The sequence below is a fragment of the Vanellus vanellus genome, assembly GCF_965231255.1.
Source record: "Vanellus vanellus genome assembly, contig: HAP1_SCAFFOLD_269, whole genome shotgun sequence".
Taxonomy (NCBI): domain Eukaryota; kingdom Metazoa; phylum Chordata; class Aves; order Charadriiformes; family Charadriidae; genus Vanellus; species Vanellus vanellus.
Window position 1 is genome coordinate 23,272 of NW_028128756.1, and position 22,027 is coordinate 45,298.

Sequence of the window (22,027 nt, forward strand, 5' to 3'; positions counted from 1 at the left end):
AGGTTTTGTGGCCCCCGGGGAAGGGGGAGATGCAGAGCCGGACTCAGCCCGCTCTGCCCCAAAACCGGCCGCGTTTTCCCTCCAGGGTGATTTTCTTCCTTTCTGTCTCTGCCGGAGTGATGCCCGGCATGTGCTGAAAACCATCCCAGGCTCTGGCCCCGGTCCCGGCCAGGAGGGAGTGAAGCTCAGCCCCGCTCCCTCCTTTTCCAGGGAGGAAAACAAAATGGAAAAAAAAAAAACAAATTGTCCTATATTAGAAGTGTATAATTCCATTTTAAGGGCAGGGCAGCAATACGGCTGGTACCACAGCCCCCCGCCCCACAGCCACTGTGGGTCACCAGCATAACGATTAAATTAAAGTTTCTTTTGGGAAGGGGGGAGAGACGGGGACTCTCCTGCGCCGGGACCTTTCCCCTCCGGGGAGGCAGAGCCGGAGCAGCGAGCACGGTCCTGCCCGGAGGGCAGCGTGGAGGGGACGCGCACGGGCATCCCGGAGGAACAGCAGCAAGGAAACCCCGGTGCTGCACCTTTCCCTTCCTCCGAGCCTTTTTCTTTTCCTCTTTTTAAGGGCTCAACCAGTTTCTTCCCCCTCCGACCGTCACCGTGGGGCACTGGCACCAGCTGCTTTGCAAAACCCCATCCCATAAAAGCCGCCTGATTTTGGCCCTGTTTGGGGATGCGCCGCTTCCATCCTTACAGAGCAAACTGATAGATGATTTGTTTTTCTCCCCCCTCCCCATTTAGCAAGAAGCACCAACGTGCCGTTGTCATTTTGGGTCGGTTTGCTGCAGAAAAAGGCTCCCGCAGGGGACGGGATAAGCCGATGGCAGGAGGGTCCCTGCACCCATCCCACCGCTGCTGGTGGAGGGCAGCAAGGGGACCTTTTCTTCGGGGTTGTCCTCTCCTCCTGGGCTCCGCGGCCCCACGCCGCAGCCCAACGACCCCCCCGAGATGGGAAGAGAGCACGAGAACCATCTCTGCTCAACAGCTTCTTCCTGCAAAGGGGCAGGAAAAAGGAAGAGGAAAAGGCACCTTCCCACTTGCCTCCGGGCTCATCCCACCCTGCGAGAGAGACGCGGCTTTGCGAGGAGAGGGGAGGAGGAAAAAACACCACAGAGAGAGAGCCAGGGAGGGAAAAGGAAGGAAAGCGGAGGGACAGCGGAGGGGCCGCCCGGGGACACAGAGCCCCAGGTCTCGCCTGGCCGCTCCCGCCACCACCCGGCGGATTGGAGGGGTTTGATCTGAAGCGCTGCCTTATATTAATTTAACAGCCGGGGGAGGAGAAGGCGCCGTTTCTGCCTTTTGCAGCTTCCAGGCTGACGGCAGAGCTGAAACAAGAAAAATAATTATCATCAAACAAACAAACAAACAAACAAAAATTCCCATAAAACTCCAATGTAAAACTGGAGCGCAGGGAGCAAATGCTTTTCCTTCGCCTCGGCCCAACCGCTTGGGTGCTCCGCGCTGCCCCGCCACGGAGGGCATCCCTCTCCTGCCAGGGAGAGACAGAAGGGCGAACTGAAGGCAGGACCCCAAACCAGACCCGAGAACCTGGTCGCGATGAAGAAGAAAGTGGAGAATGCATCACATACAACAGAAACATTCAGAGTTTATTTTTGGGGAACAAAAGAAAGAGAAACAGAAGAGGAGTGAGATATTAAAAAAATAGCACTGAAGGATGAAGCGGCAGCAGTCCCTCTACCTCTACAAAACGGCAACAACCCACACACGAACACACGGAGGCGGAACACCACCGAACTCTCACTGACTGTGATGTGCACCTCAGTTTGCTGCTCTGGAGAGGGAATGCCTGAAGCACACCAAGGACAGCTGAAACCATCGCCGTGGCTTAAAGAGGAATCCGCCAACTGGAAAACAAAATAAAAGCGGTTTCTGCCCATGTCTGCGTGGGCACATCCCCGAGTCACGTTCTCACACCTCTCCTTCAAAGTCAAGATTCCTAAACATGAAAACTGGAGTTGGGGGGAAGGAGGAGAGAGGAAAGGAGGGAGAGCGTCATCAGTGGGGCTGTTGCCCCGCTCGTGGGACCGCACCGGCAGAGAGTAGCTGGTTCGTGTGCCGCAGCCCTCGCCGCTTGCTCGGCATTGCCGGCAAAAAAAAAAAAGCCGTAGGCACATGCCACCACTCGCAAAGGAGTACAGCCACGTTCCCACGCGATCCTTTACCTCTTTCCTCCCCAAATTCAGACTGTTTCCGTGCTCATAGTGAGAGCCTTCCACACGGTTGTTTTTGGTATCTCATCCGAGATATTAATCTCCGAAGGATCAGTCCTGCAATAAATATTTGAGACAGCAATCTGTGACTGTGGGAACTGACGCCACCCAGCGCATCAGCACCAGCAAGAGGAACGGGGGGGAGGAGAACCAAAGCTGCGCATAAGCACAGCGGGTTGGGCGGGAGGAGGAGGTTTGGAAGGCGAGCCGGAGAGCCGCAGAGCCACAGCTCTGTGCAAAGGCTCTGCACAGAATCCCAGACTGGTCAGGGCTGGAAGGGCCCTCTGGAGCTCACCCAGTCCCACCCCCGCCAGAGCAGGGGCACCTACAGCAGTGGCACAGGACACCTCCAGGCGGGTTTGGAATGGCTCCCGAGTGGGAGACTCCCCCACCTCTCTGGGCAGCTGTGCCAGCGCTCTGCCGCCCGCCTTGCCCATAAATTTGCTCTTCCCGCCAAGCTGAGTGCATGGCGCTGGGATGCTCAGCAAAGATAAACGTGGAGAAAATTCTGCCAACCCCCTTCAGGCTAATCTTGCCGGGGGTCCTGCTGCTTGGTGGGGCTTTACCTGTCGCTGCTTGGCTTTGGGATATCCGCGCTGCTGCTCTTGCCCAGCTGCAGCCGAACGGAGTTTGCAGCAGCAGCTTCCATCATCTCCTGGGACTCCTGACATAAAAAGGGACAAATCAAAGTTCTCTGTCTATGATCGAAGTGGAGATAAACTAAACACCCAGCAAAACCCACGTGCTGCCCTCTCCTTCTGACCTTCTGTTAGCGCAGCCGGGGAAAGACCTTTCACTCCAAACATTTTGGGGGGGGTTAAAACCACCCTTATGAGCAAATCTTTCCATCATAATTATAATGTTTATTATAAATGGCACCTTTAAAAATTATACCGCTATTAAATTAGCAGTGAGCTTAACACTTGAAAAACAAGGTTATGATGCGGGATCCAGGCTGTCAGGATCTATTTCTATTGAGTTCAGATCTTCCCCCAACATTTCAAGAGAAGCTGTGACGGAAAGAGGCAATCTCAGAGCCCGAGGGAGACATCCAGCCCCGAGCACCCAGCAAGCATCACCTCTTCTTCTTTGGCTTCATTTTTGGCATCGGCCAACTTCTTCCTGCTTTCTGGCATAAGGTCATCCAAAAAGCTGAGCTCCCGCTTTGAGAAGCAGAAGTCCATCACTTTCCGGACAAACACGAGAGCCAAAACCTTCACAAAATAAGAAGGAAGAGGGGGTGAGGTGTGAGATGATGCTACGTCTCACTCCGACGCTGCAAACGTCCCGCTGCTGAGCGGCACCGGCTCTTACCATCATGGGAAAGATGATGGCAGCACGGGACACCTTGATGGCCCAGAGCAGGACGAGGCAGATGAGCTGGATCATGGTGAAGAAATGCACCTTCCGCAAGGGAACGTGCCGCAGGTAGATGAAATCCGGCTGGTGTTTTGCCGGCATCCAAAAGAGCTTCAAGCGGTCGAAGAACTGCAAAATAAAAGCAGAAAAGTTACCCCTTGGGGATGCGGAAAGTTTCCGGCCCTGTTGGGACGTGGAAGGAGATTTCAGGATCTCGCGTGCAGTGAGAAATCCTGGATCCCACTTTGTTCCTCCCGGGAGCAGCACCCGTTTTCCCTTTGCTCCATCTATAAACCAGTGTGTCCATGAGAGCTGCCCACCAAATTGCAATTATTCCACGTCCTTCTATTATAGAATCACAGAAGGGTTTAGGTTGGAAGGGACCTCGAAGATCATCCAGTCCCACCCCCTGCCCTGGGCAGGGACACCTCCCACCAGCCCAGGTTGCTCCAAGCCCCGTCCAACCTGGCCTTGAACACCTCCAGGCATGGGGCAGCCACAGATTCTCAGGGCAACCTGGGTGCCTCACCACCCTCACAGGGAAAAATTTCTCCCTGATATCTCATCTCAATCTGCCCTCTGTCAGTGTCAAACCATCCACCCTCGTCCCATCGCTCCCCTCCCTCATCCAGAGTCCCTCCCCAGCTCTCCTGGAGCCCCTTTAGGCACTGGACTCCCCGGAGCCTTCTCTTCTCCAGGCTGAACACCCCCAACTCTCCCAGACTGTCCTCCCAGCAGAGGGGCTCCAGCCCTCCCAGCAGCTCCGGGGCCTCCTCTGGCCCCGCTCCACCAGGTCCATGGCTCTCCTGTGCTGTGGTCCCCAAGCTGGAGGCAGCACTGCAGGGGGTCTCCCCAGAGCAGAGCACAGCAGAGGGCACAATCCCCCCTCGCCCTGCCGGCCACACTGCTGATGCAGCCCAGGATGCGGTCGGCCTTCTGGGCTGTGATCGCGCATTGCCGGCTCACGGTGAGCTTCTCATCAGTCCGCACCCCCAGGTCCTCCTCAGACCATCTCACCCCCCCTCCCTGTTCTTCTATAAAAATATATTTTTAATATATTCTATTCTTCTGTTTGTTATTTGGCATTTCTCAGCCCACTCAATCCCCCAGTGAGGATTCCCACCGGCAGTAGAAATCGCCTTCGCTTTGCACTGAATTCCCCCATTTTCACCACACCAAACACTGCCCTGTCCCAAACCGTGACGCAGAGCGCGCTGAACTTGCCTGGTCCTCCCACCCTACGTACCTCCTGTGCCCCCACCAATCTTTTCCTTATACAAAATACTTTCACTGCCTGCTTTTGGGGAGGTTTTCTCCCACACCACTGCTTTTTTCCTGCTTCTCTGGAGATGACACAGCAGGGAGCCGCACGCTGTAAGAGTCCGTACCTGAATCCCTCTGAGCGACGACACGCCCATGTAGAGAAAGACACCATAAAGCACAGGCATGGGTATAAACTGGGAAATTAAAAAAAAAAAAAAGAATGCAATAATTAATTTTTTTAATTGCTTTTTCAGTATTACTGCTTTCTTCTAGAGGCACTGCCTAAAATTGCCTAAAGCTTTCCAGTTTCCACATGGTTAGAGAAGTGTCACCTCTTAACCCGTAGAGGTTTTGTGCGTGCGAGTGAGTGAATGAATGCTCTGCTTTAGGCTGAGCTTCTGAGTTACGTTTCATTAGAATAATCCCGTTTTCCTGAAAGGTTGGAGGAAAATAGGTCATTTCACCAATGAAACTGTACACCACGTTCTGTGATGGCAGAAGATCATTTCTACACATTTTTGTGGCAACACGCAAAAGCGAAGTGCCTCCTTTTAGCCTAGAGCTGCGGTGACTTTGTGGGAGGAACACACAAGGAAGCCCACGGGGATGATTTTGGTGTGTTTAGCTACTGGGAACGGCTGTTGGGAGGCATTTGGGGGAGCAAATTGCATCCCATAAGGTGCTGCCTGCTTGAAAGACAGCAGTGTACTGGTCTGAATCCGCTTCATCGTAACCCATAAACACAGGTGGGCCTGAGAGACACCTGGGAATTAAAGCAGTTGTCCTGCTCGCTTGCCTCGAGGACACCAAACTGGTGGAAAGGGTAACTGAGGCTGGTTCCCACCATGGGCCAAGCCTCAAGGTTTGGGATCGCCTCCTCCTCTGCTCCACACCTACTCAGGCCTGGAGGGAGGGGATGGTTTTTGTATAACCTCCAAAAAGCTCACGCTTGTTGGGCATTTTGCATTTTCCTCTTACCTTTAACACCGAAGTGAAGAAGACAGAGCAGCCCATGAGCACAAAGATCATCAAGCCGGTGACTCTCTGCTCTCGTATCCCCAGAAACTTGGGTTGTTCTCCTGGAGCTGAGCAGCCAGACTCCACTTTGAGGCTATTGACGTGGGTGATGGACAGGACAGTCGCAGCCACAAACCAGGGCAGCCCCATCACGGAGCACACCCCGAGCATCACGGCCACCATGAAAAGGTCCAGGTGGTACCCGCATCCTTTCTGTGGGCAGCAAAACAAGGAACAGAGCATCCCACAGCACAAGAGCGAGGACAACGTCACGACTCAGACTCAAACCCTACTCGGGCGCAAGTCACCCTCTTGAAAATTTAGAAGAATTGGCAACAAATAAGGATGGATCTGGTCTTTGCGCAAGCACCTTTGGTGAAAATCTGGCAGGAGTTCAGACCAAGTGGATTTGGGAGGTTTGTGCAATAGCTACTTCTCAAACAAACAAACAAACAAACAGACTATTTTCATTCATAAAGAAATTTCTACTGCTTGTAAGCAAGATGTGACCGTGAGTTATCCCTGGCAGCGCGTCAAAACAGTTCGTTCCCCCAGCACCTGCTGGCGTTGTGAAACAAAAACACGCTTCTATAGTGCTCAAAAATTAATTTGTTCCTCCAAAAGATTGCTCATCTGAACTGCCCTCGTTTGCTCCCTGTGACATCACTAATCCAGCAGAGCATCCTGCCACACAGCCTGACATTGTCCCAAACCAACGCCTTCATAAAGCACTTGGCACAGGAGCTTCTCCCCACACCTGCAGCCCAGAGTGGGGTGGGGATGGGGTCAGCTCTTGCAGCCCCTTACCTTCAGCTTGTGCTCCTTCCTGTTGACAATGACAGCCGTGATCTGCTGGTCCATGAATATCAAGATGGTGCAGAGCAGAGCTGGGATGGGCGCGGCCAACACCGTCCACCAAGGGTTGGGCCCTATGGGGTTGACCAACCACCCGCGGTCGTCTCTGGTAGGCTGCAACAAAGCCAAAACACACATCAGGATCAACTCCCAGCCCAGCCACTTCACTGGCTTTGATTTTCCTCTCCATCGCTGTGCCGCCTCATCTCCTGGCCCTGCCTTCATGTCACCCTCTCCTACGGGGTTCAGCAGTGCCAGTGTCCTCGTCGCAAGCACCTATAGATACTTCTGTAGGCATCAAGTTTTGGGGCTGGCGTCTTCTTTCCAGAAGGAAACGATGCATTCGGAGGTGGAAGAGGAGATGGTAACACCTCCAGCATCTCCAGACTCAGCCCTGTCCTGTCCCAGCATCACTTTGTGGCATCCCCAAGAGCTGAAAGTGGCTCCACACCAAAACACCCCATTACCTTGAACATGTGGGGGACGTGGAGCTTCGGCGATGGGATCCCAACCAGGAAGTCAATGAGCACCATGATGACGATGGTGAGGAAGACACCAAAGTCACTTACTGTGGACCGTACCTGGGGCAAGAAAGCAGAGCTGAAAGGGACAGCACAAACGGGGCCATACCGTGAGATGGAAAAGTTAAAGACATCAACAGCATTAAGGCTGGTTAACAAATTCCCACCACTCTGAGGACATGCAGCCAAATCCCTCAGTTAGATGCTGTTGCTGTGTTTGTACCTGCGAGATCTGGTGTCAGGCAATAAAAAAAGTTTAATTAGGTGGAAAAGGGTGGTTTAAATTCAAACCTTAAAAAAAAAGCCAATAAATATTAAAAAATAACGAAATAGACGTCTGCCACTACAGCTGCACTCACAGCTACAATGGGAATAAAGCACTGAGGCATCATTTACTCCTCAAAAGGAAGAAACAGTGTCTTTTGTGTCTTTTTCTATGGCAGTTCCTCATTTGAATCAACTTTCCCCTTGGGCACAGAAGGTGAAAAAAAAAACACAAACGAAAAAACAACAAACAACCAACTTTGGAAGACCTGATTTCCCACTGCCTGGGCAAAAAAACCGCTCCGGGGCAGGTCGCGAGGCAGGTGGGAAACGCTACGATCGTTTTGCACTCCTGGAAATGAGTGAGGGACATCCAAGTTTGGCCTTCAAGGTCAACACTTCCCAGTTTGACCAAGCAGTGGCAAACACTGCTTAGTGCTCCGGGAAAGCCATTTTGGGAAATGAGTGGGGAGACTGCTGCTGGCCACCGTCTTCTACCTACTCTGGTTGGGAAGTAGCGGCTGGTTTTAAACTTCTTCAATAAGCCCGACAGGACAAAGGTGGAGAAGAAGAGGATGCAGCACCAGAAGAGGACATCGGGTGTGTAGGGGCCATCGTGTCCACAGGCAGGTCCACGAAACTCTCCATGCAAATACCGACATTCCTGGGGAAACAGAGCATCAAGACACAAAGGTAGTGCACATGCGTCAAGGAAACCTCGGATAACTAGGGGGTTTGGAGGATCTTGCTCCAAGATCTGTGACCTCGGGACTGCTGCTGCCAGCGGAGATTTATATTTAACAATCAACAGCAGCTGAATAAGTGACACATGGAACTACACAGACAGCGGAGAGAGGAGATGTGATGGGACACCGTACCACAGACCTATGGCACATCCTCTGCTTGAACGGCAGGTAACCGTGGATGAAGAAGACACCAGAGGGGAAGGAAACACTGGAAACTCTTGGGGAGAGTGAAAGAGGGAACGGGGAAGGAGGGCTAAGACAACAGTGACAGGAAAGGAGAAGAGACAAATTGTCCCTTCCCAGGGGCGGGCTCACAGGACACGGCCAAGGGGGGTGAAGATGTCCATAAGAGTGTCCCACCCTGTGCCTGAGCTCTGCTTCCAGCAACAACAGCCCAAGGGGCTGCTCAGACATGCAAGTTTATGCACGTACCTTCAGACAGCGCTGAGTAAGAAAGCAAGGCCTGGAGTTACTAGGAACCAATTAAGGAAGCTAATTATGGCCTTCAAGCATGAACTTAAGTCCTCCAACTTCTCCAATAACCAAAGCACCCACTGAACCTTGCTCCCAGACAGAACCGCTGTCCTGAGGATAACAGTTATTGCCCACCATGTCAGGGATGAGGTGGACTCTCCTTCCCAGGCCCAAGGGGGTTAAACCCACACCTTAGACTGAAGTAACAACTTTTCCGAGCAGCGCTGGCACAGTTGGAAGCCCATCATCACCTGAAGGGCTCTGAGCTTTGCACCAGGCCAGTGCCCCTGGACCCCACGGCCGCGGCACGAGGAAGCAGTGACTCGGGGCACTTACAGTCACCGTGAGGTTCTCCCAGGTGATGCCAGACACATTGATCTTGGTGCTCTCCCAGAACTGCAGGGTTTCGTTGCTGGGATGGGTCGGTGCCTCACACTTACAGCTGGGAGGAGAGAAGCCAAGACAGGGGTGAGGGGAAGGCGATGGAGGTGCAGCCCTGAGCTCCTGCCAAGGGGCAGCGGCATTTTAGGAGGAAGAAACCCACTAGGAGATGGTGAGGAAGTCCAGCTTGCTGTGCGTCTGCACAGGGTAGGTCACTCGCAGGTGACTCAGCTTCTCCAGAGCCTCGTAGATGAAGATGATGCAGATGAGGGAGGCGAAGGCTTCTTCGGTGAAGCGGGTGATGTAGCACACCAAAGAGCTAGCATCGGTGGCCACCAGCACTATGCAGAAGAAGGCGGTCCACAGCCCGATGCATGCCCGGAGAGAGAGATAAGAGAGCGCATAGTCCCTGGGAAAGCAAAAGAAAACGCAGGGTGGAGAGGGCAGCAAGAGGCTCTGAGCGGTGCCTTCCTTCAGGGAAAGTCGGCAGCAATTCAGGAGCGTGTCAAGGCTGCGGATGGTAAATGCAGTTTCCACGTCCTACGACAGACAGCCTCGGGGCTGCGGCACAGGGTGTGGGCCAGCAGGAGGAGAGGCTAATTAATCCTTATTTAACAATGACCTTGTGTTAATGCCTCGGAGGCTAATTGAGGTCAGGTCCCTGTTGTGGAAGGTGGTGTTCTCCCACATCACCCCGATGCCCTAACAGCAAAACCGGCTGGGTTTGCACCCAGTTACCTGCTGCCAGCAAGTTGGGGCTTCATAATAAATTTAATTGCAATAAGGGGGGGTTAATCTCCCATCACAGCTGCCACAACAAAAAGACTCATGGAAAATATCCATTTCGCATGAAAAGCTCCTGCTTTCTCAAAAATCATCAAAACATTGCACCAGAAAACTCTTTGGATATGCGGGTAAAATATATTTCCACTTCCAGCAAAAATCATGCAAAAAAGTGCCCGAGTTTGTACTGAGAGGAAAGCAAATCTTCCCTCATTCCCAAACCAGAGTCATTTGTCTCATCTTCCCTGTGCAGCCCAGCTCGGGCATCCACATCCTTGTGGTTTCTCCTCCTCCTGCTCTTTCACTTTAACCCTAAAAACCCCGAACCGCCCATCCATCCTTCAGAGACTGAGGGCTCCTGCACCGTCACATACTAAAGCAGCAGCGCGTGATGTCTGTGACACAGAAGACAACTTCAATCTACCAACTACCACTAAGAAAAACATCTTTTCTCCATCCCTGCCTTCTGAAGGCGCTCGCAGCACCTGGCCGCAGCAGCCAGCCTTACTTGCAGAATTTGTAGAGGATCTTCTCAAACACGAGGACGGGGCCGGTGCTGCCGAGGATGGTGAGAGGTTGGCCAGCAAAGAGGGAATACACCACGCCGGTCATGGATGCGCCCAGCAGCGACTCCATGGCACTCTGTCCGGGGAAGAGAGGCAGCAGTGAGTAATTAAATCATTAGGGGGAAAAAAACAAGTGCAAATTCACTGCAGCAAGGACTTTTGCATGAGTGTTGTCCTCCCCCGTGCCACCCAACAGAGAGAGGTGCTCACTATGTGGCCGTTGGTCGCCTCCCCCAGCAGTCCCCCGAAGGTGATGATGGGGGACATGCAGGCACAGTAGAGGAAGAGGAAGGACGCCAGACACTGCAGGCTCAGACCATCCCGAAAGTCACTCCAGAACCAGGGGGCTTTTCGCTTCACATCCCGGATCAAACCGCCAAAGAGCCTGGAGGAAGGAAAAAAAAAAAAAACAAACCAACATTTTCGTGGAAGACAGCGTTAAATTTTCTTGGCTGAGGAAGGACAATCACAAGCACAGAGTAACTTCCGTTGCTAAAAAGAAGTCTCCTTCTCCCATTTTAGCCCCAGTAGAAACTGAGGCATACAAAAAACCCCTCCAACAAAAAGAAAAGGAGACCAAACCTGAGAGCCCGTCCCCTCTTATTGCAACAGTCCCTCACTTTGAGAAGCAGCAGAGCTCTACCTGGAGGTACTTACACATCTGCTTCCACCCCAAAGCAAGAAAACCTCTGTGCAACCACACTGCAGCTGAGCCCAGCTGCCCAAATCTCCCACCCACCCAGCCCAGGGGACCAAGCTGGTAACCTGGAGCCCCTTCACTGACCCAGTTAACCCCAAAACTCTGCTAGAAGGGAGGTGCGCACTCAGATTTTAGGGGCAAACAGAAAAACACCCCACTAAACTATTTCAGTTCACACCTTCCTGTCCGCTCCAGTTCAGGACCGCTGTGTTTCTCCGGCTTGCTGTGAGAAGCGCTGTCATCAAGAGCTTCTGGCACCTTCCTTTTTTCCTGTTAAAATGGAAATAAGATAAAGATATGTCTCTGCAGCCACTGGCTTGGTTTGCTTTTTGGGCTGGGTACGTGACCTGTGAATTTGGGCCCCTGAGCAGCACCCCCAGCCGTGCTGCCCTCCTGCCCGTCCCCATTGTGCCTCCTTCTGCCGCAGCACCCACCTGCGAAGGGATGTTTTTCGGGGGCTCAATTCGGATGGAGGGATCCCACTCTCCTGGCGGCAAAACCATGACCTGATCCAGAAACTCATCGATGCCAGCCACCAGGTCAGCCCGGTTCTTGGCTTTATAGGCAACATCGTGGAAGACCTGCCATAGGAGACAACCTGGTGAGAGGATGACCCATCTCGGATGTCCTAACCAGTGCAATAAGCTCTTGGCTAAATGCAAGGTCATTTCCCCCAAATCGCCTGTTGGAAGTGGCAGGAAATATTCCCCCCAAAGCAAAAATCTGTGCATCACAGTATTTGTAACCATCTCCACCAGGCTCCCGTCCCCCATGGCACACCACAGCCTTCTGCTTCAAGAGGAGAAGTTTCACTGGCCCTGGCAATGCCACCACTGGGGACAGCATGCTGGGGACCCTGGGGAGAAGGATGAGGCGCGGGCTGCAGCCCAGGTGGGATTTTAGCCTCCTGCAGGCAGCTAAGAGAGACAACAAACCCTCTTCCTCACTACTACAGACACAGGGAGAGGTGAAGAAAGCCCAAAAAAATGACCCAGAGATATCTCTTATCTCGTCACACCTCATCCGTCATGATAGTAGCCATGGACCTGCCGATCTCGTGGTACTGATGGGCTTTTCCTCCTGGTCCAAGCAAAACAAACAGGAACCTAGGCAAGAAAACCAAAATGAGAGAGAAGAACATGGCCTCACTCAAAGGGCGCCCAAGGAAATCTCTGGGAGCTCCCAGCCCAGAGCGTGGCTCCAGGGGGGACGTGTAGGCTCACCGACTCCGGTGATGAATTTGAAACGCATCAAAACCAAACACAAATTTGAGGTTTGGACCAACTTTCATTAAAATTGGCCAATGGGTTTAAAAGCTCCAGCAGGGAAGGGAGGAATGAAAGCAGGGAGATGTGGGTGGGAGAAACCTGCTTGCTCCCACTGGCTGTGTTCCCCTGGGACGCCCAACTGATGCATGAATTTAGTGTTTTGTTGTGGTGTTTTTTTTAAATAAAAACTTTGCGCTTCTCATTCAGACCTCGTTGGGATGGGAACTTCCATCATGCCCGAGAGGAGGACAGCTGGGCTCAGGCGGACAAATGCCACGATGGGCTGGCGAAGGAAATCCAGCTCTCCTACGAGCACGCTGCACGCTTCAGCCCCGGTGGGAATTTTCTTCATGAAGCGCAGCTCCGCCTGGGCATGACAAAGGATTTTCAGGCCATTACCCCAAAAGTAAAGCCCACCGCACTCTGCAGAACACTCTGCAGCCAAGTTTGCAAGAGCAAATCTTGCCAAAAAGTGTAAGAAAGCTACGAGTGTCTCACCTTGCTTAGATCCATCGCATGGCTGTCATGGTTCACCCCATTTTTAGCTTCTGCAGTGGTGGGAGATGGATGAGGAGTGAGTGTTTGGGTTGGGAGGAGAAAGAAAGACACTGAGAAAGACAGGCAAGGAGCAATCGGGACACTTCTCCTTTGCCGGGAGAAGTCTAATGGGGCCAAAGCCCTGCAGAAACTTTCACCTGGTGCCAAAGCCTGGCAGAAACCCTCACCGGGTACCAAACCCTGCAGGAACCCTCACCTGGCTTGTCGAGGGGATGCACGTCTAACTGCTTCTTGCTCATGTCAGCAAATGAGCAGACGATGGGGAGAAGGTTGTTTCTTTTCTTCTCGTTCTGATGGTGATGCTTCTTCAAAAGCACTTCTCGAACTTTCACCCGCATGCGCTCATCAAACTCTGCGGACTGCTCTTGCTGGCCCAGGATCATATCTGGAGATGGCAACAGGAAACAAAGCCGTCAGAGCAGAAAGTCCCCAAGCCCCGACCCCTCAAGCCCCCGGCGAAGGCTGCGCCACGCAGGATACCCTAACGAGGGCTCAGCCTTGCTTAGCAAGACGTTTTAATGCAGTTCAGCCTTTGCAGCGAAAGGAAGAATTCTCTGTTGCTAAAAGCCATCATCAAAGTGCTTATTCATCACTCCGCTCAGATAATTATTCCCCATCCTAGATAATGACATTTTTTTGCCCGATCTGGCGTTTCTAGACAGACTCTCTAGACTCGACACATTTCAACAAATTATAAGCAATCTCTAGCACAGACTTTCCCAGAGTTTCCTTTGCCCATCGACTGCAATTTGCCAAGCCCGGGGAGAAACGTGCTAAGAACGGCTCCGACTTCTCCAGCTCTTGCAAGGGCTGAATGGAGACCTGCCAGTCAAAGATAATTTCTCCAAAGCTGCTTTTTCAATTAACTTCAATTATCTTCCCCACAGAAATATGCTGCTTGGTCACCTGCCAGATAAACTCTGCCTTTAAAGCTCTTAAATCCTGGATGTTAAGGCAATAGGAAAAAAACAAAACAAAGAACGGGAGGAAACAGCTTGTAGTAAGTAGTTTATTTAAGGAGGTTCAGCTCTTACGCAGACTCCGTGTTCCTAAGAGCAGCCTGCCAAGCCCTGACACTCCCTTCTGGCCGGAGAATATTCTCTAATCGCCTCTCTGACCCCACAAATTGCTTTCAAAAGGCTCCCATACTGGGAGAAAAAGCTGATGTGACTGTTGTACACCCAGTCTACATCCAAAAAACAACCCACCATTTAAAAACACAGCGCGACTTCTGGAAAAGGACATGCCATTGGGGCAGGGCTTGATATGGGAGTGAAGGGCACCGCGGCAAATTGAGCTCGGCCGTTCCCGGCGGGACGCAGTGCGCTCAGTACCTGCGATCTCTTCGATGCTGTTGGCACAAACATCCAGCAGCACTGTCCCGTTCATGATGCAGCTCCGCAGCTCAAAGAGGCTGTGCAAGGACAGCGTGGCCACGTAGGGCTTGCTCCAGCGCTCGCCGCCATCTTCCACGTCCTCCTCAAACTTCAGCCACCTGCGGACATCAGGCACGATCAGCCCCGTTGCAAGAAAATAGCCTCAGCTCTGCAACCCCTTTGGTGCAGCTACGGGGCGGCAAGAGGAGAAGGCTCCGCGCATCGGCACCTGCAGCTGCAAAAGCTTCACGTCCCGGAGAGCGGAAGGCAGAGCCCACGGCCGCCACCGCAGCTGGCAGCAGGGATTTACCTTGCCGTTTCCTTCCACTCGGCATCTTCACCCTCCTTCAGGAAGATCTCATCCAGCTCGGTGAACAAGTGGTGGGGAACGTGCTGCTCATCCTCCTCGGTGCTGAGGATGAACTGCACCCGCTGGGATGGGGTGTCTGGGGGCAGAAGATAAATCCCGTTACCACACCTGCATTCGACCCGTCACGCTCACACACAAAGTGGCCATCGATCGGCACCAGTTCAGCCCTAAATATTGGGCTGGCCTCTCTCCCCTGGATCTGGCCAGGCTTGCACAGAGCCATGGAGAAGGAGAACCATCTGTTCCACCTCTGCATAAGGACGGGCCACTTTCCTTCCCCATGTTTCCATTTTTAATGGCAGGATCCCTCTAAGGAAGACCAGCCTCAATCCATTATGCCTTCAACTGCCTCCCAAATAACGCCACTTTCCCTCAGAAGAACAGCAAACCAAACAAATCAGCCACATGGACCTGCTTGCAGAGGACCCCGGCACCCACGCAGCCCCGAGGAGGCTCATGAACGCTGCGGCGGGACTTACAGTGGTAGCCCTGCTCCAGCGGGGCACAGTCCTTCTCCCGTTCCTTCTTCCGATGCTTCTGGCGGTGGGGTCGGTGGTGCCGGTGGCTTTGCCTCACCAGCGGCATCCGCACACCCACGGACAGGGTGCGGTGGCCTGCAAAAAAAGCAGCGTTCTCATCACTCCCAATATTGCGGAGATGGTTGACACTGATGCCATGACTAAACCAGCGCAGCCATCCCAGGAGGAAACACCAACTTCTCTTCATTTTAGTTTCACTGCATCCCTGAATGTCAGAGACCCCTCCCTTTTTCCAAGCCTGTTTTACTCTAACTTTGCAACAACAGAGCAACAACAAGCGATGGCTCCGGGTCACCTAAAAGAGCCCTGAAAGTATCAACCCTTGTCTAAAATTCCAGCTTCGGCTGGACAACACTCAGACCTGCTCATTAAGCAGCGACAGAAGGTAATTATTTTTAAAATCTTTGTATGGCACAAGGCAACAAGAGGAGATCCAATCAGTCCTGTGATAATGAAGTCTGGAACAAAAAAAAAAAGAAAATCACAGCCCTGTGTCTGCAGCCATCAAATTATTCTCCTGACCTCTCCAAGCCAAGAGCAGCCTCTGAGAACACAAGCTGGGAATTACCAAGCTCTGTGGCCAACGCTCACACCGCAGATGCCATGGGGGCTTTTTCCCCTCTGTCTAAAAGCCATAACATTAAAAAAAATGTGAAAATAACTGTGCTTGTTTATTTAGAAGCACGCCACGTTTCGCTGCAGGTGATGCGTATGCTGAGCACGGGACGCGGCAGGGACTTTGCGCAACGGGAAAACGCATGGGGCTGGTGGCACCTCTCCCGACTCACCTTCCAGCTCCTCCTTCTCATAGTGAATATTGACAACGGTGCTCGTTCTTCCCTGGTCAATCACCGCCTCCTCGTCGTGTCTCTGTTTAGTGAGGAGAAGAAGATACAAGTTGGGGCCAGGTGAGGAGAGCTCCCTTACATCCTCCCAGCCATCACCCATCCCTGCGGCCACGCGAGCCCACGAGCATCACACCTCTGCGTGTCTCCTCCTCCAGGCACAGCCCTAAAAACACGGACTTGGAGGTTTTTATTCCCACACCCAAATAAAACCACCTGTAATGTCACCTGTATTGTATATACCGTGAGTCTGGAAGGATTTACTAAAAGGGGAGACAGTTGAGTGTTTCAAACCAAAACCAAACCTCCTGCTTCGTTCTTGTGGTTCCTGTCGAAAAATTAAAATTAAAAAAGGGATTTCCAAACTGGGGGTGGGGTGGGGGAACCCAACTCCACACTTTTGATCACAGCCAGTTTCATTCTCCAAACGTGATACCTGCAGGACTCACTAGATGGCACTTGGCCACAGGACATGGCCACCACCAACCTCCAAAGGCCCTCAAGAACCTGCAAGGGTGAAGCTTCGTCTTCAGCCCAACCAGGCTCAGGCTTCTCTTGCTGCAAGCCTGCTTTCCACACAAAACTGCGTTTTTCTCCTCAAAAGAAAAGCCAAGGGCTGAGCGCTAATGCCCTCCTTGGCTGAAATACCACTGCCAGCGCTGCACAAAGAGCATCTGTGCCTTAAAAGCTGAAGGAGAACTACAGGAGTTCTCTTCTCCCCTTGCCCCCGGGGGCTGGGGAAGGGCATCACCGGGATTACCACGCTCAAAGAATTAAAAACCCAACCACGTCTCACACTCGAGTTGCAACTGCAACTTTGAAAGGGCCTCCAGGAAACACTTCGCTTTACAGAAGAGCAAAATACCAGAAATCTGCTTTTTATCCCCCAAATCCCTGCTTCGACTGAATGGCATCACCTGCCACTGCGCAGCAGCGACGCTCGGGAAGTTCACACCTCCCGCTCACCAGTTAATTTAATGAGCAAAAGGAACAAACGTTCCCATCTGGGAATGAGCTTTTTCAGGCCCCCGAGTACTAATTTCAAAGCCGACTTGCTGCGACCTCCCTGCCATCTCCCGGCACTCGCCCGCGTCACCCGGCAGCCGGATTATGACACGCCTGTAGCTTTCCTGTCCTCTCTCCCACGCCGATCTCCACCACCCTCCATCCCTTCTTAGCAATGTGTCTACTCCCCTCCAGATTTACCGGAAAAAAAACTCAAAAACCCAAACCCCACCCTCAGAAAAGGCACGGGACAAAAGGGGCTTAACCAAATAGCTTTAAATGGCAATTTTAGTAAAATCGTTACTTAAGTAAAACACCAATTTGAATTAAATCGCAATTTAAGTAAAATTGCCACCGAAATAAAACCCCAATTTGAATTAAATCACTATTTAAATTAAATCGCAACTTAGATACAATCACAATTAAAATAAAATTGCAATTTAAATACAACAGCGAGCTTGAGTGTGTTACAGGGGTGTCAGAGTGGGAATAAACGGAGCGATTTGGGCATCACAGCTCCCCAAATGCCCCCCGAGCAACATGGGGAATGTCTGCTTCTCTCTCAGAAACCATTTTGCCTCCGTGCTCCCACCCACGATGCTAAACCTGCCCCCGGCAGGGCACAAAGCATCGTCCCCCCCGCATCCTTCCCTGCTCTGGCGACATGCCAGCGGGATTTTGGGAAGTCTCCCCCCCTTTTTGGGGGATGCGCAGCCCCTCGGCACAGCCCTCCCACCTGTAACTCTTCCAGAAGTGTCATTTTGGGACCCTCCTCCTGCTTCATCCTCAAGTCGGTCACCAGTTTTGGGGGATAACTGAGCCTCCAGATCAATCAGAGGACCAAACCCTCCGACTGCAGCCCAGTGACTCCCAGTCTGCACCATCTCCAGCACATAAACAGCGACCGTTGCTGGGATCGGAATGTTCAGGGTGACCCCGGCAGTTATTTAAAGCCATACACCCCAATACTGCTCCCGCTTGGAAAACTTAGCGGATGGGGAGAAACCAGCTCTGTTTTGAGGAAAAACTATCCAGAATAGAGAAAAGGGGTGGAAACACTGCATCTTGGCAGGGCAAAAGGTGTTACACAGTGTTTGGGTGTATTTGAAAGCCCAAACTGCCAAAAGACCACGTGAGGCACAAACCGTTGGGGAAATGCCCGTTATGGGGCAGCCCTGATTTTCATCAACATTTCCTGCATCAAATCAGGGTGTTTCAGGGAGGTCTCCCTTCGGCACAGCCTCCGTCCCTTCACGGCTTCCATAAACCCTCGTTAGACAGACCAAGTCCTACGCCGTACGGAAATGTCCAGAGAAGCCCCATGTTTTACTCTCCTCGCTTCCGCCAGCTATCTCCAGCCCTACTTTATATTCCGAGCGGAGCTAATCCCTCATTTCCAGCCTACAGATTCATTTGCTGTCATGAACTTCCTCCCCGGCGCTGCTCAGCACAAAGGTTAACGGCCCCGGCTCGCCCTGAAAGGCAACACGGGGTGTAAAAGAACACAGCGAAGGAGGGTGACACTGAGGTCTAATCCGTTAAAATCCCATCGGGATCCAAGCTCAGATCTCTGCTGCTTTTTTATTATTTAGTATTAAAGCTTCAGGCGCAAATACAGGAGAAAGAAGCCAAGTGGGTCTGTGGCAAGATGCTCCGAGCATCCCATCGCCCTTCCCCAGTTGTTGCAGCATCCCCGAAATCGCAGCAAACCTCGCACAGAGATGCCACCGAAGGAAACGGTGCCACTCAAAACCCTCTTTTTCCTGATTAAGCCACTCAAATGGACTCAGAAAGGTTATTTCATTGAGGAAATCGCTGGAGGATTTAAGGATTTAATAAGTCTATGGGATCTGTGGATGCGTGGGCTTGGGATGGGACGGAGCAGGACAGAGAGATGCGTCCAGAAAGCGAATTATCCCATCCCAGGATGGGTACCAGCACTCACAGACGCTTTGCCTTCCCTCTTTGTCCTTCGCCACCGCTGCCAGGCGCTTGGAAAACATCAAATCATCGAAACTGGGCTGGGAAAGGGGATGGCAAGATCACTTTTGGTTTCGGAGGAGAGAGTGTTGTTCCATCTCAAGAAAACTTCTCCAAATTACTATTTTGCTGCAGGTTTTTTTTTGTCCCAGCAGAAGAGAGAGGGATTTTTGACTGTCCTGCCTCAGTTTACCTGTCTCAGTGCAACTCCTCCAGTTAGAAAGAAAAATCTTATCTGATCCCAGTGTTATAAGGGGATGAGGGGCCAAACTGGGGGAGCTGCTCTGGTGGCGGAGCAGGAGACCCCCCTCCTCGCCCCTCTCCATCTCCATCCTACCCAGACGAAGCCACCAGTCCTGTGGCTCCCTCCTTTGCTATCGGGGGGGTCAGCACCGTCCCCTGCGGGGACCCCTCCGGCTCCTGAGCCAGGATTTGGGCTGTGACGGGGACTGGACCCGGGAGAGGACACATCTCCAGAGCCCCAAAGTGGGGCTGTGAGGGGGGGACACACGCAGGTCACAGCTGAGCATCACCAGAACGTGACCGTCATCCCTTGCTGGCGGAGACGCAAATTCCTCTCAGTCTTTCCCGTGAGCTGTAATTTCAGGGCAGATTAATTAATTGCCCACCTCTCGTTTGCACCCGAGAGCACCTCCTGCAGCCGGGTCTCATGGGTGCAGCGGGGGGGCGGACAGGCCCTCCCCCAGGCCAAGGAGATGCAGAAAGATGGGGGGACCACCCAGCCGCCTCCTGCCTGCACCCCAACACCGGGCGCACCCGTGCAAGCGCCTGGTGGGACAATAGCTGAGGTGACTGGGTGGCATGGGGCTCTGCGGGGACAGTGGCCTTTGTCCCCCTGCTCTGAAGGGCCACAGCATCACCAGGGGGTCACATCGAGATGCGGAGGAGGGGACAAGGAGGGAGGGTCTGGTGGGGAGACCCCCAACAGGCATCGCCCAGGTGTCTTCCTCCCCTCCTCACATCCCTCCCGCACCCACGTTGGGTACCCCTCGCCTCCCCCTTTGCGCCCCCACCCCTCCGCCTTGCAGATGCCTTACACCCACCCCCCTTCAGCAGCCTGCTGTCTCCCCTCCTTGCACACCCCCAGCAACCCATTTTAGACACCTACCACCCTCCTTACCCCCTCCAACCTTGCAGATGCCCTTCACTCCCCTTTCCGCGGCCCTCACAGCGCCACCCCCCTTCTATTGCCTCTCATAGATTTCTGCCATCCAAGTAGAAGGCAAATTAATTTTTCTTATTTTCTCTTTTGACTGATTCCCTGTCCAATCAATACACCAAGGAGGAGATCGCATGTAATGCCATTCTCCATGTTCTGCCGTCTTCCAAACTGAAGGGAACTGCATTCGAGAAAGTGCTCGAAAGCCCAGCAGTTATCTGTTTTGGACCTGCACTTAAAGGAGATGCGGTTTCTCAGCCCCAGCCCGAGAAGCGAGCTGCACCAGCCAGTGAGAACCACGCTGTTGCGGGTTTGCAACCACCAGTCCCCATCTGCCACCCAGTCTGGGGTGCCAAACTCGGATTCCAAAGCCACAGGCGCAGATGCCGGCAGCCAGCTGCCTGCTCGCAAGAACCCATGCGCCAGCGCCCCATCTCAGAGGAGCTACGACATCCTTCTGGGGTAGGACCCGATGGAGAGCATGCCCGAGATCCACCAGCAACTGGAAAACTACATCCTGGAGCCCCTCTGCAAGTGCAGCACCAGCTGCTGCGCTGGTGGAAGAAGAACGAGCATCGCTTCCCGGCTGTGGGGCGGCTGAGCTGGCAGTACCTCGCCATCCCCGCCACCGCCCTCCTGCCAGACCAGGCCTTCGCTGCTGGGGAAAGCACCCTGGAGCATGGGCGTGCCGTCCTGGCGCCGGAGAATCTGGTCCAAATTCTGTTCTTGCATCCGCATTCTGATTTTTTAGAATCAATGTGAAACAGCAACAAGACTTGGAACAGGAACTGGCACGCGGAGCCCTTCCCTGGGTCAGCGGAGGTTTAAATCGACCCGTGGGGTTTTGGACGCCACAGTTAGATAGGGTGCCGGGTATTTTTCCCAAGCTTCCGCCTTTTTGGCATCGCTTTGGCAGCACCGGCAGTGAGGAGCAGGCTTAGGGAAGAGGTGTGAACACGCCAATGCCTCTTCTGACTTCTAGGGTAGTTTTTTTATAAATACAAGTGATGGGAAACAAAAGGAGAATGTTCGTACCCGCTCTGCAAAGCGGGCGCTTCGGGGAAAGAAGTTTACCATGGCCCAGACCTGAAGATCAATCCTTTAAGGACAAAACAGAACCAAAATACAAATTTGCTTCAACTGGGCGGAAATATTCAGCCACACCAAAAAAAAAAAAAAAAAGAAACAAAGCCATGAAAATCGGGTGGCCTGGCAACGAAAAGTAAACCTTTTCACCCTCCCGGTACACCACCAGCAGAGACCATCCCCTTTCTTTAGATGTCATTCCCTGAACTAACCCAACCGCCATTGTCACTGCCAAACGCCGCGTTATTTGTGCAAACAAACACCGATGGGCGCTACAGTGCAGCACGAAAGGCCAACGCCGACTCTGGCAAATAACCAAGAGGCCTCGCAGACATCCAACGCCTTCACCCGCCCCAGTCCTGCTGCCGGCTTTGTCATGGCAGTGCCGCTGCGCTCTCCGGTGGGAAAACCAACCGGGGAACAGCACTGTGCGGCGCAGGCCCAGGTTCTCCTTTGCTTCGCACCACCAACCGCACACAGAACGGGTTTTGATGGCTTCGATTATTTCTGGCTCAAACCCAGCAAGAGCAGCCCCAGGACTTGAACGTTCAACAGCTCAATTTAATAAATTAAGGAGAAGAACACATAAAAAAAACACCTTACTTCTCTCAGAAGAACAACAAACCTTACTCCTATCAGAACAACACTAAAGCCTAA

The 22,027-nt window shown here is 52.8% G+C and overlaps 1 protein-coding gene across 1 annotated transcript; it reads right to left on the minus strand.

The window, feature by feature from the left end:
• Positions 1 to 1,711: 1,711 nt before the first annotated feature.
• LOC309684070 (electroneutral sodium bicarbonate exchanger 1-like) lies at positions 1,712 to 15,335 on the minus strand. Its single transcript, XM_082500032.1, has 23 exons — positions 15,215 to 15,335; positions 14,676 to 14,811; positions 14,324 to 14,484; positions 13,186 to 13,374; positions 12,930 to 13,039; positions 12,641 to 12,798; positions 12,182 to 12,269; positions 11,598 to 11,744; positions 11,342 to 11,433; positions 10,674 to 10,848; positions 10,406 to 10,539; positions 9,278 to 9,523; positions 9,070 to 9,175; positions 8,016 to 8,177; positions 7,196 to 7,309; positions 6,681 to 6,842; positions 5,835 to 6,086; positions 4,982 to 5,050; positions 3,549 to 3,722; positions 3,314 to 3,448; positions 2,801 to 2,898; positions 2,187 to 2,291; positions 1,712 to 1,868 (listed from the first exon to the last, which is right to left on the minus strand). Exons 1-22 carry the CDS (start codon positions 15,318 to 15,320, stop codon positions 2,204 to 2,206), a joined length of 3,102 nt encoding a protein of 1,033 aa, XP_082356158.1. The 5' UTR covers positions 15,321 to 15,335; the 3' UTR covers positions 1,712 to 1,868; positions 2,187 to 2,203.
• Positions 15,336 to 22,027: the final 6,692 nt, after the last annotated feature.

What these genes read in the sequence shown, in the direction of transcription:
- LOC309684070 (XM_082500032.1), bottom strand. Translation starts at nt 15,320, where the DNA reads ATGCCGCTGGTGAGGCAAAGCCACCGGCACCACCGACCCCACCGCCAG. An exon ending in CGTCGCTCAGAGGGATTCAG is followed by an intron (nt 3,723 to 4,981) that starts GTACGGACTCTT and finishes TTTATTTTGCAG; the next exon opens with TTCTTCGACCGCTTGAAGCT. An exon ending in ATGAAGCCAAAGAAGAAGAG is followed by an intron (nt 2,899 to 3,313) that starts GTGATGCTTGCT and finishes TTTTTATGTCAG; the next exon opens with GAGTCCCAGGAGATGATGGA.